The sequence below is a fragment of the Vanellus vanellus genome (genome assembly GCF_965231255.1).
Source record: "Vanellus vanellus genome assembly, chromosome: 15".
Classification (NCBI taxonomy): domain Eukaryota; kingdom Metazoa; phylum Chordata; class Aves; order Charadriiformes; family Charadriidae; genus Vanellus; species Vanellus vanellus.
Window position 1 is genome coordinate 2,717,929 of NC_138920.1, and position 14,430 is coordinate 2,732,358.

Sequence of the window (14,430 nt, forward strand, 5' to 3'; positions counted from 1 at the left end):
AAGGACATAGGCAATGGCCAAGCAGTGGTCTCTCTTTTAATCTCCTTTCTTTTCCCAGTAATTCCTAGCATGTGATTCTCTTTCTCCTTTTTTTTTTCTTGATTTTGACAGCCGCTGAGCTCTGACCTTTCCCTGGGGCTGTTTCAGGGCTCTCGGAGCCCGTCGTCTCACCCGTGAAGTCAGGGTTGATCTTCCCCATGCACTTCACTTTCCATCAACCCACCTGCGTTCCGGCGCTTTTTGCTCAGCCCCTGAAGTCCTGCAAGACAGCCCCATCACTGTTACCCAAATAACTTCTTGATACGACTGCAAAGATCTCCCAGAGGTGGGGGAGGCAGGACTCCCTTTTGCAAGAACCATATTTACTCTTCCCATATGTCCACCGCTTTGTTGGCATCAGGGTTGAAGGATGCCCTCACTTGAGACTCCTGTGGCGTAACTGCGGCCGCACCGGTGACGGCGGCAGCTCAGACACAGCAGCTTTAGTAGCTGCTTGAGACAGCACTTCTGAAAGCCCACGCTGGAGCCCCTGGCAGCTCTCTGCTCGGGGCCAGCAGTGCCCGCAGCTGGTGGTGGGCAGCCACCAAGTCCATCCCACTCCCAACACTGGGAGAACCTGGGCTGGTCGCAAAGCTGATCCTTCGGGGTCAGTGGGGGCTGAACATCGCTCCTGGATGCAGCTACCTCCAGAAGAGAGTTTGCCCTCAGCGTGGCAGAGACCTTGCAGAAGCTGGAGGCCCTTTTCCACACCGCTTGGTTTATCTCCAGCATCAGACCATCTGTCCCAAAGCGAACGTCTCACAGACGTCTGTGAGACGTTCACTTTGGTGCGTGTCCCAGTGAAGGGGGCTTTTTAAAAAGCATCCTGCCCTCCAGCAGCCTTCAGGCCTGGGACTTGGCTCTGGAAGTGGGAGAACTGTAGGTTTTTCCCTGGGACAGGAGGGAATTAGGGAAGGAGCTTGGCATCTGCAAGCCTGGAGGTGGGCTGGTTTGGGGCTGTTGCTGCAGAGCACAAGCCATGACCCCGGGGAGCTCCCTGGGAGAGCACGTCTGCAGCCTTTCGCATCTCGGTGTCCCTGATAATTTAGTTCATCTTTCCTTGTGTTGCCGGTGCCTGGGAAATAGAAGCAGCGAGAACCAAGGAGAAGCTTTTCAACCATGGGTCATCTCCCAGGTGAGAGCATCTCCTGGGGCCCAGCAGGTCTCTGAGCGTGGATGGGGCTGCTGACCCCTCTGATCCCAGCAGTATGTGCCCACGGAGCTCCCGCAGACCCCGTCCCAGCTTTCCCAGTGCGCTGGGAGCATCTCCGGCACGCACTGTGCCCTCGCCGGGTTCTGTGGGTTTCTCATCACATTTTCCCCCATTTTAAATAAAGAAATTCAGGAAACTCACCCTTCCAGGGCAGGGAGGTGGGCTGACTTCAAGCAGCACTTTTGAGAGAGCAGCTTTGCAAGGCGGGAGCCCCCCGTGCTCCCACACCTTTGTCAGGGTGGTGTCCCCCCAGGGGGACAAGCTCCCTCCCCATTTCTTACCCTCCCTGTCCCTTACCCCCACCCCTGGCCGCTCAGGGTGACACAAAAGGGTGGCCGAACCCCTGGGACGCCAAACCAGGTGACGGGGGAGTGTGGCCAGCACCTTGCCAAGTGTATCTCAGCCCACCCGTGTGCCCACCCCGACACGGGGGCAGAGCAGAGCAACCCTCATCCCATCAGCAAAGGCAGAAAATGATGCTCAAGCCGATCTCACCCAGATTAGGAGCGATTTGGCGTTGAAAACAGGCTGCCCCAGTGGAAAGGGCCCCAGCTGGCAACAGCAGTGAGATGCAGTGCCCACATCCATCCCCCAAACCCACCAGGCAGATGGGCGGCACGGCACCGGTCCACGAGGGAGCCACACACAGCACGTCTCCGTATCACACCCATCAGGTTTTATACGCCACGTCGGCTTGCCGAATCCCTCGGATCACAGGCTCTAAAGCCATAAAACAGCCAGGGAGGAAGAAACAAAGTGGGTTTTCTTTCATGAAGGAAGGGAGCGTGGGAGGAGAAGGGAGAGGCGCTTTCTCTCTGTGCTACGGCCCCGCCATGCGGATCGCTGGGGCTTGAGCTGGCCAAAATTCCCACAGGCCAGCGTTCACCGGGGATGCTCACCCCGGCCCCAGGGACCAGCGGCATGGTGGCTTCGAGGGGTCAATGGCCGCCTGGGGGGGGGGTGGGGGTGTCACAGCCAGGCTGGGGGTCCCAGCGGAGCGAGCCTGCGGGTGGGAGAGGTGATGGGAGGGGAGGTCTGGGGCTGATGGATGGGCACACGACGGTGTAGTGACGGGAGCGCTTCCCCTCCAAGCGTGACCCGATGCGGGGTGCCGGTCCTGGGAGGTGTTTCCCATGGGGGGAGCCTGCTGTGGGGCAGCAAGGGGAGCCGAGGGGCAGGGGGGGTGCGCAGGAGGAGGCAGAGGGGGTGAATGGCCCCGGGCTCTAATCGTCCTTGTCCTTAGCCCCGTGCTTCAGGATGCGGGTGAACTCCACGTAGTTGAAGTTGCCCTTCTTGTCGATGGGCGCCTCCCGGTACATCTCGTCCACCTCCTCATCGGTGAACCTGTCTCCCATGGTGGTCAGCAGCTCACGCAGATGGTCCTCATGAATGAAGCCTGCAGGGACGGTGGGGGGTGGTGTTAGCGGGGGACACTGTGAGAGGGCTGAGTGGCAGGACCTTCCCCGTCTTTCCAGAAGACACCCCTGCCCAGCTCTCCCACTCTGGAGCTGCTTGGGGACTGTCCTAAAGGATTATGGCCCCAGCCCTCGTGCTGGCTGCATGCCCCAGGGGATGGCACGCAGGGGCTGTGCAGGCGGCGACCGTACCTGACGCCTCCTCGTCGAAGCAGGCGAAGGCGTTGCGGATGACGTCCTCCGGGTCTGTGCCGTTCAGCTTCTCCCCAAACATGGTGAGGAACATGGTGAAGTTGATGGGCCCCGGTGCCTCGCTCATCATACCCTCCAGGTACTCGTCGGTGGGGTTCTTCCCTGCCGGACACAGGCAGGGGTGTGGGTGCAGGGCCCTGTTCTCCCCCTCAGCACCCATCCCCAAGGCCAGCCCATGCTCCCGGATGGATGGGGTTTTATTCATTGCAAATGAATTTGCTGACGCATGTTCACCCACCCCACGAACACGGGAAGGGGACTTCCACAGTGCCCAGTTCTCCCCACTTGGCATCTCTCCCCATGCTTTAATCTGTGCTGGAGGCCACCTGGAACCAAGTTCTGCCAGGCTCAGCCCCGAGGGAGTTGATGGAATTCATATGGGGGTTACCAAGAACTAAACCCACGGCTTTTTCCCGTTTCCGCTGGCCACTGACACCCAGCACCACCCAAAGAGAGGGGCAGCAATGTCCCCACACGAGCCCCGTGCTGCTCATGTCCCTAGCACTGCTCCTACCATGGCTGCAACCAGGGATGGTTTAACCTCCTCTGCTGAGGTCCACGTGTCCCCAACACCCGGCCCCTCACTGCTCCGGAGCTACGGCTCACGGGGAGGAGGGAGGTCCCTCCCATGGCCAAGCAGGACCTCCAGAACAGGTTTGGCTGCCAGGTCAATCATTGACAGACCTCCCAGAGCGCCGTGGAGGTACCGCAGGGAGCAGGAGGTGGGAGCCTGGCCTGCAGCGAAGGAGAATGGGCTCTGGGGAGGGAGCACGGCCAGACCTGCAAGTCTCAACTGGCCAAGGTACATGCCGGCACGGGGACTTCTGTCACCCAGGCTGAGATCAATGGGAGGGCTTTGTCCTGCAGGGGATGAGCCCAGGCGATGTTCTGGGGTGAGACTACTCAAATACTCAATGGCTGCTGCTGGCGGTTGCTCCTAGAGCAGAGCTTCTCCAACCCCAAAGGTCTCTTCCCTTCTAGTCAGCACGGCTAACAGAGCAACGCACCGAGCTGCTGCCCTTGGGTGCCTCCACAAACACACCTTCTACGGTCAACTGGTGCCAGCAGAGAAATCCCCCCCCCCCAAGTTTTGCAGCCAGCATCAGGCTGGCCCAAAGCAGGAGGGCAGTGCCTCAATGACATCCCACCAAAGCTGGGTGTGAGGCACTAGGTCACCCAGCAGCTCTCCCCACTTGCCGAGGCAGCGCTGAGGACAGAGGGGCTAAAGGGACACATGGAGGGACGAGGGAAGGGTCTCCTCACCGAGGGAAGCCAGCATGTCATGAAGATCCTCCTTGTCAATGAAGCCGTCGCGGTTCTGGTCGATCATGTTGAAGGCTTCCTTGAACTCCTGGATCTGCGACTGGTCGAACATGGCGAAGACATTGGAGGTGGCGCGCTGGGGGCGCTTCTTGGTGGTCTTGGCTTTGGCACGTTTGCTGGACATCTTGGCGGCTGGGCTGGTACCTAGGGGCAGGGCAGCGGGCAGGAGCGTCAGGAGGGCTGGGGACAGGCAGAGCCCAGGGAGGGGGGGCGCAGAGCAGAGGTGGGGGGGACACACGACTCTGGGCAGCTCCAGTCCCGTGCCTCAGTTTCCCTGGCTGTCACAGTCTGGCAACAGTGAGATAAGGTGGTCGCAGGGTCGGACGTGGGGACAGGCGGGACCCAGGCTGTAATGAGTCCCCTGGGAAGTCACACGAGCAGGCAGCACCCGCTGGCACCCCTTCCCCAGGGCTGTCCCCACGGGCTGCCGGCAGGGCTGCCTCTCTGCTCCCCACGATACCTGGGAGCTCCCAGGGCTCCCTGCCCGCTCCCTCGGCCCCCAGACCCCCAAACCCGCTTGCCGCCTGTCCCCTTTGCAGCCCAGGCACAGGGAGAGATGCCAAGCCCAGCACCCAGCATCCCCCCACCGCCCTCACTCCGGGGGGACCACAGCTGCCTCGGCATTTTGGGCAGACCTTAGCCGTGCCCCCGGCCCCCGGCCCAGACCTCCCCTCCTCCTCGGGCAGGGCTCCCCATGCCCTCCCCAGCCCAGCTCCCGGGGCGATGGGGCTCCCTGCTCACCCCCAGCCCATCTCCCAAGGCGATGGGGCTCCCCATGCCCTCCCCAGCCCATCTCTCAGGGCAATGGGGCTCCCTGCGCACCCCCAGCCCAGCTCCCGGGGCGATGGGGCTCCCTGCTCACCCCCAGCCCAGCTCCCGGGGCGATGGGGCTCTGCGCACCCTCCATTTGGCTACGCAAGAGCAGCCCCCGGCAACATCCCCGGGAGGTGGGCTCGGCGCAGCACCCAGCACCCAGCGGGAAGGGGTTATCTGCTCCGGGCACATTCCTCACATACCACCGCCTCCCTTCCCCCTCCATCCTGCGCTCCATCCATCCATCCATCCATCCATGCCACCTCCCGCCCCCACCGGCAGGGCCAAAGGGCCACTCACCACCTCCCTCCGCGCCATCGTGCCCGGGGAGCCCACGGGAAGGGCCCCAGAGTGGAGGGGAGAAGGGGCTGGTGGATCTCTGGGGCAGCTGCAGAGCGCCTGCGGGGCAGGGGGAGAGCAGCCGAGCAAACGCCGGGACTGCGGGGGCTGAGGACTGGTGCTGTTGTTACAGGTAATGAATGCCAGGAGAAGGGAAGAGCCCACAGGGGCAAAGAGGGGGGGCAGCAGTGGGATAGACAAACCTCTGGGGACACTACTGGGGCAACGCGTGTCCCATGGGGGCCCCAAACACCACCTGAGGCAAGACTGCGGCAGGAAAACATGGTCTTTCAAAGGGGGGGTTCCTGCCCCCAGCCCGTGCTGGTGAGCACCCAGCAGAGCCGGGCTGGAGCAGAGAGCCCATTCCCACCAGTGAGACGGAACCGAGCACCTTCACCGCCTCCGAGCAGTGCTTTGGTGCCATCCCCCCACGCTGCCAGGCTGAGGGATGCATTCGGTATTTAAGACAGCCTGCACCGTGGGTGCTGGGGTCCCAAACAGGATCCGTATGGGGTGCTCGGCACCCCCGGTGACCACTGGCGTTGCCTGAGAAGGGGATGCCCAGACCTCTCCCAGTCGAATCCTGGCAAGCGTAACTCAGCAAGATGCCAGCAAAGACCAGGCTGGCAGAGGGATGGTGCTCAGCGCGGCCTCGCAAGAAAGTCTGGGGTGAGGTCAGCCCAAGGGAGAGACACTGCTCAGAGCCCTCATGTTTCTACTGCAGCCATTTCTCCCTCAAACGCAGCCCCGTGCCTCAGTTTCCCCACCTGGGTCAGCGTCTGGCGTGGGCAGCAGCTCCAGGGGCAATGTTAAATTAATGGATTCTGAATGAATTCCACGAGGCAATTCCACAGCGGAATTCTGCTGCGTGCCCCTTGCTGTGGTGGGCAGCGGGGCTGCCTGGGTTCCTGCCCTCTGGCAGTTGAGGAGCCGCAGCATCTTGCGTGAAGCAGCACAAAGCAACACCACCCAGCGAGCTGCGGGCCGGAAACCGTGCCCGGCTGCTCCGGCCACCCCGCGTGTGTGCTCCGTGATCCGCTTCCCAGCTGGGTCCTTAATGCTGATGCACCCCGGGGAACCGCAGGGCCTTGGGGAGCATCTCCCCCAGCGGCACCCCAGCGCTGGCACGGACTACAGCCGAGCAAACAGCCTTCTCCTGCACCCGCACAGCTCCTGCCAGCCCTCCCCGGACTGTACCGGCTCTCCGGCTCTTTCCCTCCCCTCCTGCTATCCCTATTTCAAGGGGCTGCAGCAGTGGGGGCTGGAGTGGCCCCCAGCCTGGTCCCCACCCTGCTGCGGTCCCCAGGCTCTCCTCGCTGTGCTGTGCTGTGCTGGAAGGACATCCCAGGGGCTGTGTTAAGTGCCAAATCTCAGCTATGGTGTCAGTTCCTGCCCGGCACCGTGGTGCCCAGCCAAGCTCAGAGGGGGCTGGGGACTGTCCCCCCACCCTCACACCCACTCCCATCCCACTGTGAGAGCAGCACACCACGCCAGAGAGCCCGGCAGCACCTGCCGAGACCGAGCTGGTCCCTTCATCTGCAGGGGATGTGCTCCGTGTCCCCTGGGAGACAGTCCCCTCCTCGTCCCCCTGAGCCACTGGGATGGAAACAGCACTGCCCTCGGCCCCCTCCCTTGCGCTGCCCCGGCTGGCACCCAGTCATCACATCACCCCGCCATCCCCCAAATGCTCCGTCCTTTCCCAGTGCCCACCAGGAAAGAGACGTTTGTCACCAGCCAGCGGAGGAAAGCAGCAGGACTGGAGAACCCCGCCGTGCCCACGGCCGGGCGGGCAGGAGATCTCACCTCCCCGCAGCCCATCTCTTGCCCGCTGCTTCCTCCGGCATCGCCGCACCATAAAGCTCTTTGCAACGGGACTGCCCCTCTCTGCGCGCCCTGCCAGACACCAGCGTGCGCTGCCGGCCCGGAACCGAGCCCCGGGCAGCGGCGTGGGGAAGCTCAGCTGAACGCAATTTCGCCGTGCCGGGTCGGAGTCAACAATAAAAGCTGTGCCGCTGGCCCACGGCACTGGGCTGAGCTTTCAAAACACGCTGAATTATTAGCAGAATTATTAGCAGAAGACTAGAGAAATAAGCAGGAGTTTTGCTCTCACCACAAGAATTAATATTATCCAAATATTTACCCTGCCCCAGCTGTGACCAGCAGCAGAAGCGCGGCTTGGCACCCTCTCCAGAGAGATGGTTCTCGTTAGGGGGATTAAGTGCGATTTTGACAGCACATGGTTTTGCTGTTTGATCCAAAATATGCTCTGGAAAGGTGCTCGGTCCCAAGGTCCAGCTCAGCCTGGTCATCTCCTAATCATTCTGTTTCTGCTGTTAGCAGACCTCCTGGGGCTGGCTGGGACTGGGGACGAGACTTTTTTGGGTGGGTGCAGGGAACGGTGCCTCTTGGTGAGACAGAAGGGATTTGCAGCGAGGCCTCATTCGACAGGGGCGATCCGTGCCCTGTGCGAGGGCTCGACGGCCACGCTCCCCTGGTCTTCCAGCCCATGTTTTCTGGGATTCCCAAAAACCCCATGCCCAGACCGTTTCAGGGAACGCCTGGCCGTGATGCGCTGCACGCTGGGGTGGATTCGGCTGAGCCAACGGAAGCCACCAAACCTCCGGCTTCCTCCTCGGCAAGAAGGAAACCCGGGGAGACTGGTCCTGTTCCTGCCACCCCCCGCTGATAGCCCCATCCCAGTGCTGCTCCAGCCCAGGCGCTGCTGGTGTCAGGCAGCAGAGCCGGGGAGGTTCGCGCTGGGATGCGACCCCAGCCAGCCTGGCACGAAAGCCCTGTGCCGATCCGATCACCACACTCGCCCCATCACCAGCTGCCCTTGTTCCTTCGTCCTTCTGCCACCGCTCCTGCCAAGGCAGTCTCCCTGCGTCCAGGCTAGTGCCTTCCCCCCCATAAGAGTCAGACCCAAAGGGCCACGGCGCTGTTTTAAAAAGTTCGTAAGTTAGTAAAGAAAACAGTTTCATTTTAAAGAGAAAGAGCAAAGACCCACAGTTATCAGAAAAATAAACTGCCATGTGTTTCCTCCTTGGTAAAAAACCAACCGAGCAACTCCATCCTGGTGCCGCTTCCTGACCGTGCCGGGGAGGGTGGGATAAGCCGAAGGGATATGGCAGCGCTGCCAGGGTAGGCGGGCGCCATCCCGACCCCGTCCTCCTCCCTCCTGCCTGCTTCCACCCTGCCCTATTCCGCATCTTCTCCCGTGCTGCCCCAGCTCGCTATCCCAGCCGGAAAACAGAACAGCGGGGAGCGGCTGCTGGGCCAGCGGGCTTGTGGCAGGTCTGGCCGGCACCAAGGAGGGCTGTCCGGGCAGGTAGGGGACGGGGCAGCTCCCCTTGCGGTGGCAGCAGCATGTCCCCAGGCCCTGGAGTCTTCCCGAGTATTCAGAAGCTACGACCACCCGGAATATGCTGCTAAGAGTTTCCCGAGGGTGGCTCCTTCAAAACCCGGCCATGCAGCTGCAGGAGCCGCCTCTAAAAGTGCTGACGAGGCTCCGGCGCCCCGTGGGGCTGCTCTGCAGTCTCCAACACAGCCGGAGAGGGACATCATCTGCTGCTCTCCACCACAAGATCCCGGCAGCGAGGTGCATGACGTGCGTCTGCCGGATGCTTTTGGTCAGGGTAGGGAAAGAGCGATTCCAACAGCCTGGGCTGTGCCAGGGGACAGCCCTGCAGGGTGAACCATGGCCCCTTGGAGGGACTGTGGTTAAATCTGCCCAATGGCTCTTCCCAAAATCAGTTGCTAGTACCAGCGAGCCACAACACAGCTGTATGTACTAACGGGCAAGCACTGGCCCTCCACCACGCACAGCTAGCCACACCTCGATGCGTTACGGCACGGTGTAGCCCAGCACAGGCAGCACTTCCCGTGCCCTCTCCCAGGGTGGCGCGAGGGCCAGCGCGGGTGATGCTTTGCAGCATCCCGCACTGGCACAGGAGGCACAGGGCAGCGCTGCAAACAGAGCATCCTTCCACCCACAAAGCTTTGCCTCCTGCCAGGCACCTCTCCCAGCACCAGAACTGCCCAGGAGGGGACACCCCACCTCCGGAGCCAGCGGGACACACGGACCAGGTTGTCATATGCTGGAGGAGTGAGCAGGGAGCAGCTCATCTTCCCTGCCTGATTTGTTGTTAGACCGTCCCTTCCCTCCAGCACAGCCCTGCTCAGGATGCTCTTGGGATGTGGCATTGCTCAGCTCCGTCCCCGCTGCCGAGGGCTGCCGGTGCCGGGGGAGCCGCGCTGCCGGCCAGAGGCACCGGGAGCAGCAGGAGGAGCCCCCCCATCCCGCTCGGCACTGCAGGAATGGAGGTGGGCTGCCGTTCTGCTCCTTTTTTGGCCTTATTAGAGATGGATGTGGGAAAGGGAGTTTGGAGGCAAGGGGAAAGCAGACCCCGAGCCCCGGGCTGTGTCCCCAGACCAGCCACGGCCACCAGCGCTGAAGCAGGCGAGCAGGTCTCATGTGTGGACGGGAAGGATCAGGGCAGCATCAGGGAGCCAGAGCCGAGTGTGCAGTGACTCCCAGGAGGGAGAGTTCATCCCAGCCCTCCCTCGGAGCTGGCCAGGCCTGTGTGCAGCCGGCGGGCTCGGCTGCAAGCTTTGGCAGACGGTTTCCGGGCTAGATCCTTCCCACCGAGTTTAGGGGACAAGGACCTCCCTCATCATGCCCATGTGGCACACACAAAGCCCTCCAAAGTGCAACTTCTGGGGCCACCATGAGAAGACCACGCACAGACACCATCACCACACAAAACACCCAGCACCCTTCTGATGCCCGAGCAGGCTGGGAAACAGGACCACGGGGCAGAAGGTCTTCATGGCCTCGGGCCACCGGCATAACATGCCCTGGACCGGGTTTGATATTTTACCAGGAGAATTAAGGGGCTCACCTCAGCGGGGGAATCTGGCCGCAGCGCCTCAGAGGGGAGGTGACCACAAACTCCTCCTACAGCCGCACAGAGCCTGCCAGTGACGAGAGGAAAAAAATTCAAGTGACTGAAGAAACCCAACCATCTTTGGTCAGCAGCGGTGGTTGTTGACACTTGGGGATGTTCCGCTCCAAAGAATGCTGCTCTGGCTGCCGCCTTCTCCTACACATCCATGTTTTAGAGCCTCCCTGGCTCTAAAATGTTATCAGTCATAACATTTTGTACTAAAAGGAGATGCAGGGAGGGAAGCCAAGAGGACCTCAAGTTTTCATGGGCAAGGCTAAACAAAACACAAAGTTCCTCTGTGTTCAAGACTGAGGGAAATGAGCTAAATAAAGCTTTTCTGCCTTACAACAGTTTATTGCCTGAAGTTGCTCACAGGACACGGCGGAGGTCTCTGGAGCATGCATCTGGATCTCAGCTCTGGCCATTAGCAAAAAGATTTGGGGGAAAAAGCAGATGTTCCAGACAGGAACAGCTCTGACAAACCAGCAGGCGAGTGAAGCTGCAGGCAGCAGGATCTGCTCTCGCAGCACTGCCGTCCCGGGGGAGCTGGGATGTCCCATCCCTGGGAAGCCGGGATGTCCCATTCCCAGGGCGTTATATAGAGTTACCGAGAGCTTTTCTCGAGACCCATCCTCGCCTCCCCTAGCTGGGACATCCCTGCCGGCCCCCGGAGAGGGGCTCTCCCCGCCTGCCCGGGCTGAGGGGTGCCTGGCAGGACCGCACCGGGGCTTCTCCTGCCGCTGCGTCACCCCATCCCCAGGACTGAGCTCCAGCACCGGTTCCAGCACGGCGGTAGCGGTGGGGCGGCCGGGGGCTGCTCCCTCCCGCTCTCCCTCCCTGGGGCAGCCGCTCTCTCCTCTCCTGCCGCTTCCCCTCCGAGCTGCCCCCGGCTCCATCCCGCCCGGTCCCTCCCGCCCCGCCGGGGCTGCCCCGCTCCTTCCCGTGCCGGCCGCTCCCCGTAGCTGCTCGGCTCCCGTCCCGTCCCGTCCCGTCCCGTCCGGCAGAGCCGCCTCACCTGGACCGGAGCGGGGGAGCTGCGGGGAGACCGGCGCTGCTCTGCCGGGGACGGCCCACGGCGCAGCCCTAGGGGCGGGCGGGCAGTGGGGGCCGGGGCGGTGCCGCCCGCCCCGTCCCGTCCCGTCCCGTCCCGTCCCGTCCCGTCCCGTCCCGTCCCACCCATCCTGTCCCGTCCCGCCCGGCCCGGCTCGGCCCATACAAGGGAGAAGAATGCGGCGGGGCCGGGGGCCGCGGGGCCGGGGCGGCGGGACGGCGCTCCCGGCCTTATATAGACGAAAGGGCGGTGGGGGCGGCCCACGCGTGGCCGTTTTCCCGCGGGGAGATGCGCAGCTCGGGGCGGCGCCTGGGGGGGCTGGGAACCGGCACGTCTGGGGGTCCCCGTGGGTGTCCCCCACGTCTCCCAGTCTGGTGACACAAGGGGATGCCGGGCTCTGCGGAGCTCTGGTCACCCACGGGTGACACCAGCTCACGGGTGGTGGTTCACCCCGGGCTTCCTGGAGCAGCTCTGGGCCTCTGCCAGCGGGCACGGGGCTGCCTGTGGACCAGCGGCCCAGTTGGGTTACAAGGAGAAGCCTTGAGGGCATCTGAAAGCTGCATGGAGGGTGGCTGAAAGTCTCTGTTAATGGTCCAGCGGGACCAGGCTGCAAAGGGAACGGTGGCCAGAAACACCAGCCGGTTAGCCCTGAGCCCTGCCTCTGCCCCAGGCTGCCAGCCCCCGGAAGGACTAAGTCAAACAGCCCCTCAAAGTTCCTCTAAAAAGTTGCCTGGAGTGGAGAACAGCCGGGACCTGCTCCATTCCCAAGCTGGGGTGTGGAGCCCAGAGGTGCAGGGATGGAGAGCTCCCACCCTTCACCTGAGGCAGGACAGGCAACTGTCCTGGGGACACCTCTGCAGGGCAGCAGGTCTTGCTCACATTTCCTCCCCATCAGCAACCCCGCACCACATCCCAATCCAGCAGCCACCAAGAGGAGTGCCTGGTCCTGTGGGCTCCCCCTCGGGGTGGTGATCCCCTCCCCAGACATCATCCCGGGGGGGATTTATCTTTGGTTTGGGCCAGAAGAGGAGCAGGCAAGTGGGAGAGGGAGACACCAGGTGTGTTTCTAAGAGAGATTCACCCAACCCTGCTGGAGCAGGGCTGCTCTGCCTGGGTGCTGCCAGCAGCTCCGTCACTGCCCGTGGAGACAGGTGGGAGCTCGAGGATGAGGACCATACCCTGCCGTCACCCCTGGGCACTTCCCAGCATGGCAGAGCCACGCCAAAGGGACAGCATAGCGCACACGGACTGCACTCACACCAATATAGGTGAAGAGCAGAAATGAGCAGTGGCACAAATTAATCTTCAGCTGCCATTCTCCTGTGGGGCATCACTACAAACAACAGTGAAAAAAAAAAACAAAACCAAAAAACCTGTTTCATCACTGATGTGAAAGCAGTGGCGATGCCCTCCAGCAGCCTGGCCAGACCCTGCCCAGGGCACTGATTTTGTTCCTGCAGGCTCAGAAGACCAGTAACCTGCTCTGCCAACAGCCTGCCAGACTTGGGGACACCCTAACCAACCGTGGCCCCATGCTGCTTGGAAGAAACCTGCCAGGGCATTGCCCCCTCCAGGGAGTGGGGGAGCCACGGAGGTTGTTTGGCCTTCGCTGGAGGCAGGTGTCCTCCTGCTCACGTCCCCTCCAAAGGACAGGCTGTGCTGGGGGAGGAATCAGGAGCCGGCCAAATGCGGAGATGGGGTTGGAAATGCTGCCGAGTGCCGTGCAGGGGCAGAGGCGAGCCAGGGAGAGCACAGAGCCTTTGCCATGTCTGTGATCTGGGCAGGAGGTCCCAGGAAGGTTTGCCTTTTTAATAAAAATATAAGGAAAGAGAAAAAAGGAAGGAAAAAGGAACAAATACCAGGAGTCACTGCCACCCCGTGGCTGGTCGCAGGTTTTTCTGTGCTAGAGCAAAGGCCTGGTCTCAGCCGTGCCCCCGGGAGTCTGGCGGGAGGCAGGACCCCCCCTCCAGCCCCTCTGGGGTGGCCGCTGTCCCCAGCCGAGCCCTGGTTCCTCGCCACTGGGGAGGTGCCAGGCCAGGACCCAGCAGGGGGGAACTGGTGAAGTGGGGCAGTTTGGACGTGGCAGCTCCTCGCAGGCTTTGCAGCCTCTGAGGCTGCATGCAGGTAAGGGACTGCTGCGGGGCCACCTCGCCGGCCCCTCGGGCTCTCCCCTGAGCTCCATCCAGCCCTTCCCACCCTCCCCTGCCTGTGCCCAGGGTTCCCCATGTATCCTTCTCCCCTGCTTCCATGTGCCTGCTACTTACCTGCCTGTTTGCATCCCCGTGACATCCTCCGGCACCCCTCCGGCCTCCTCTTTATTCTTTCAAGCCCCAATTTAATTTGCTTTTCTCTCTGGGCAGTGGATCAGGCAATGGAGATGGAGTAAAACAAGCCAGGGTTTGGTTTTTTTTAGCACTTGAAGTTTAGATTACAGGTGTCTCATCATCATGCAAGTGCTTCCACCCCTGCGAAGTGGCCTGGGGCAGGAGCATGGAGCTGGGGACAGTGAGACTCCTCACATGCCTCCAACACAGCCTGAAGTCCTGGAAGAGCTCAGCCCTGGGGTCCCACGGCGGTCGACTCCCCCTGTGCTTGGTGACTGTGTCCATCACAGAGCAGAGGGTGCGGAGCAGGAGGGGGGCTGCCATGCCCCGAGCACCCGAGGAGCACCCCGGGAGCAAGGCTGGAGCTGGGGCGTGTGAGACCTGATCCCTCAGCAAAGGGCCCTGTCATGGCGGGGGTGTCAGAGGCAAAGGTCCTACCGGAGATACAGCAATGACCCCCCCACTGCTAATGCAACACGGGTCTGTTGGCTTGGACCAGCCTTCAGCTTGTGTCAAATGCTCAAGGGGTTGGATGTGTGCTCAGGGGCCTGAGAGCTGGAGCAGGGCAAGATACTTTTGAAGTCCAAAAGTATCTTGCATAATCTGTATTTAAATTACACGGCCTCAGCTGGAAGTGATTGGAGGTCTGGGACAAAGACCCTGCTTGCCACACATGGCTCAAGTAGGTCCAGTCTACCCCTGACAGTTCCCAGGT

General features: G+C 61.9%; 1 protein-coding gene across 1 annotated transcript; it reads right to left on the reverse strand.

The window, feature by feature from the left end:
* Positions 1-1,907: 1,907 nt before the first annotated feature.
* On the reverse strand, positions 1,908-11,463 carry MYL9 (myosin light chain 9). The gene is made up of 5 exons (XM_082491213.1): positions 11,356-11,463; positions 10,296-10,368; positions 4,183-4,386; positions 2,860-3,021; positions 1,908-2,648 (listed from the first exon to the last, which is right to left on the reverse strand). The coding sequence occupies exons 3-5, from the start codon at positions 4,364-4,366 to the stop codon at positions 2,476-2,478; spliced, it is 519 nt and encodes a 172-aa protein (XP_082347339.1). The 5' UTR covers positions 4,367-4,386; positions 10,296-10,368; positions 11,356-11,463; the 3' UTR covers positions 1,908-2,475.
* Between the last annotated feature and the right edge of the window lie 2,967 nt (positions 11,464-14,430).

Coding starts and splice junctions, on each gene's coding strand:
- MYL9 (XM_082491213.1), bottom strand. CDS start 4,366: ATGTCCAGCAAACGTGCCAAAGCCAAGACCACCAAGAAGCGCCCCCAG. Junction 3,022..4,182: donor TGACATGCTGGCTTCCCTCG/GTGAGGAGACCC, acceptor TGTGTCCGGCAG/GGAAGAACCCCACCGACGAG. Junction 2,649..2,859: donor CTTCGACGAGGAGGCGTCAG/GTACGGTCGCCG, acceptor CCGTCCCTGCAG/GCTTCATTCATGAGGACCAT.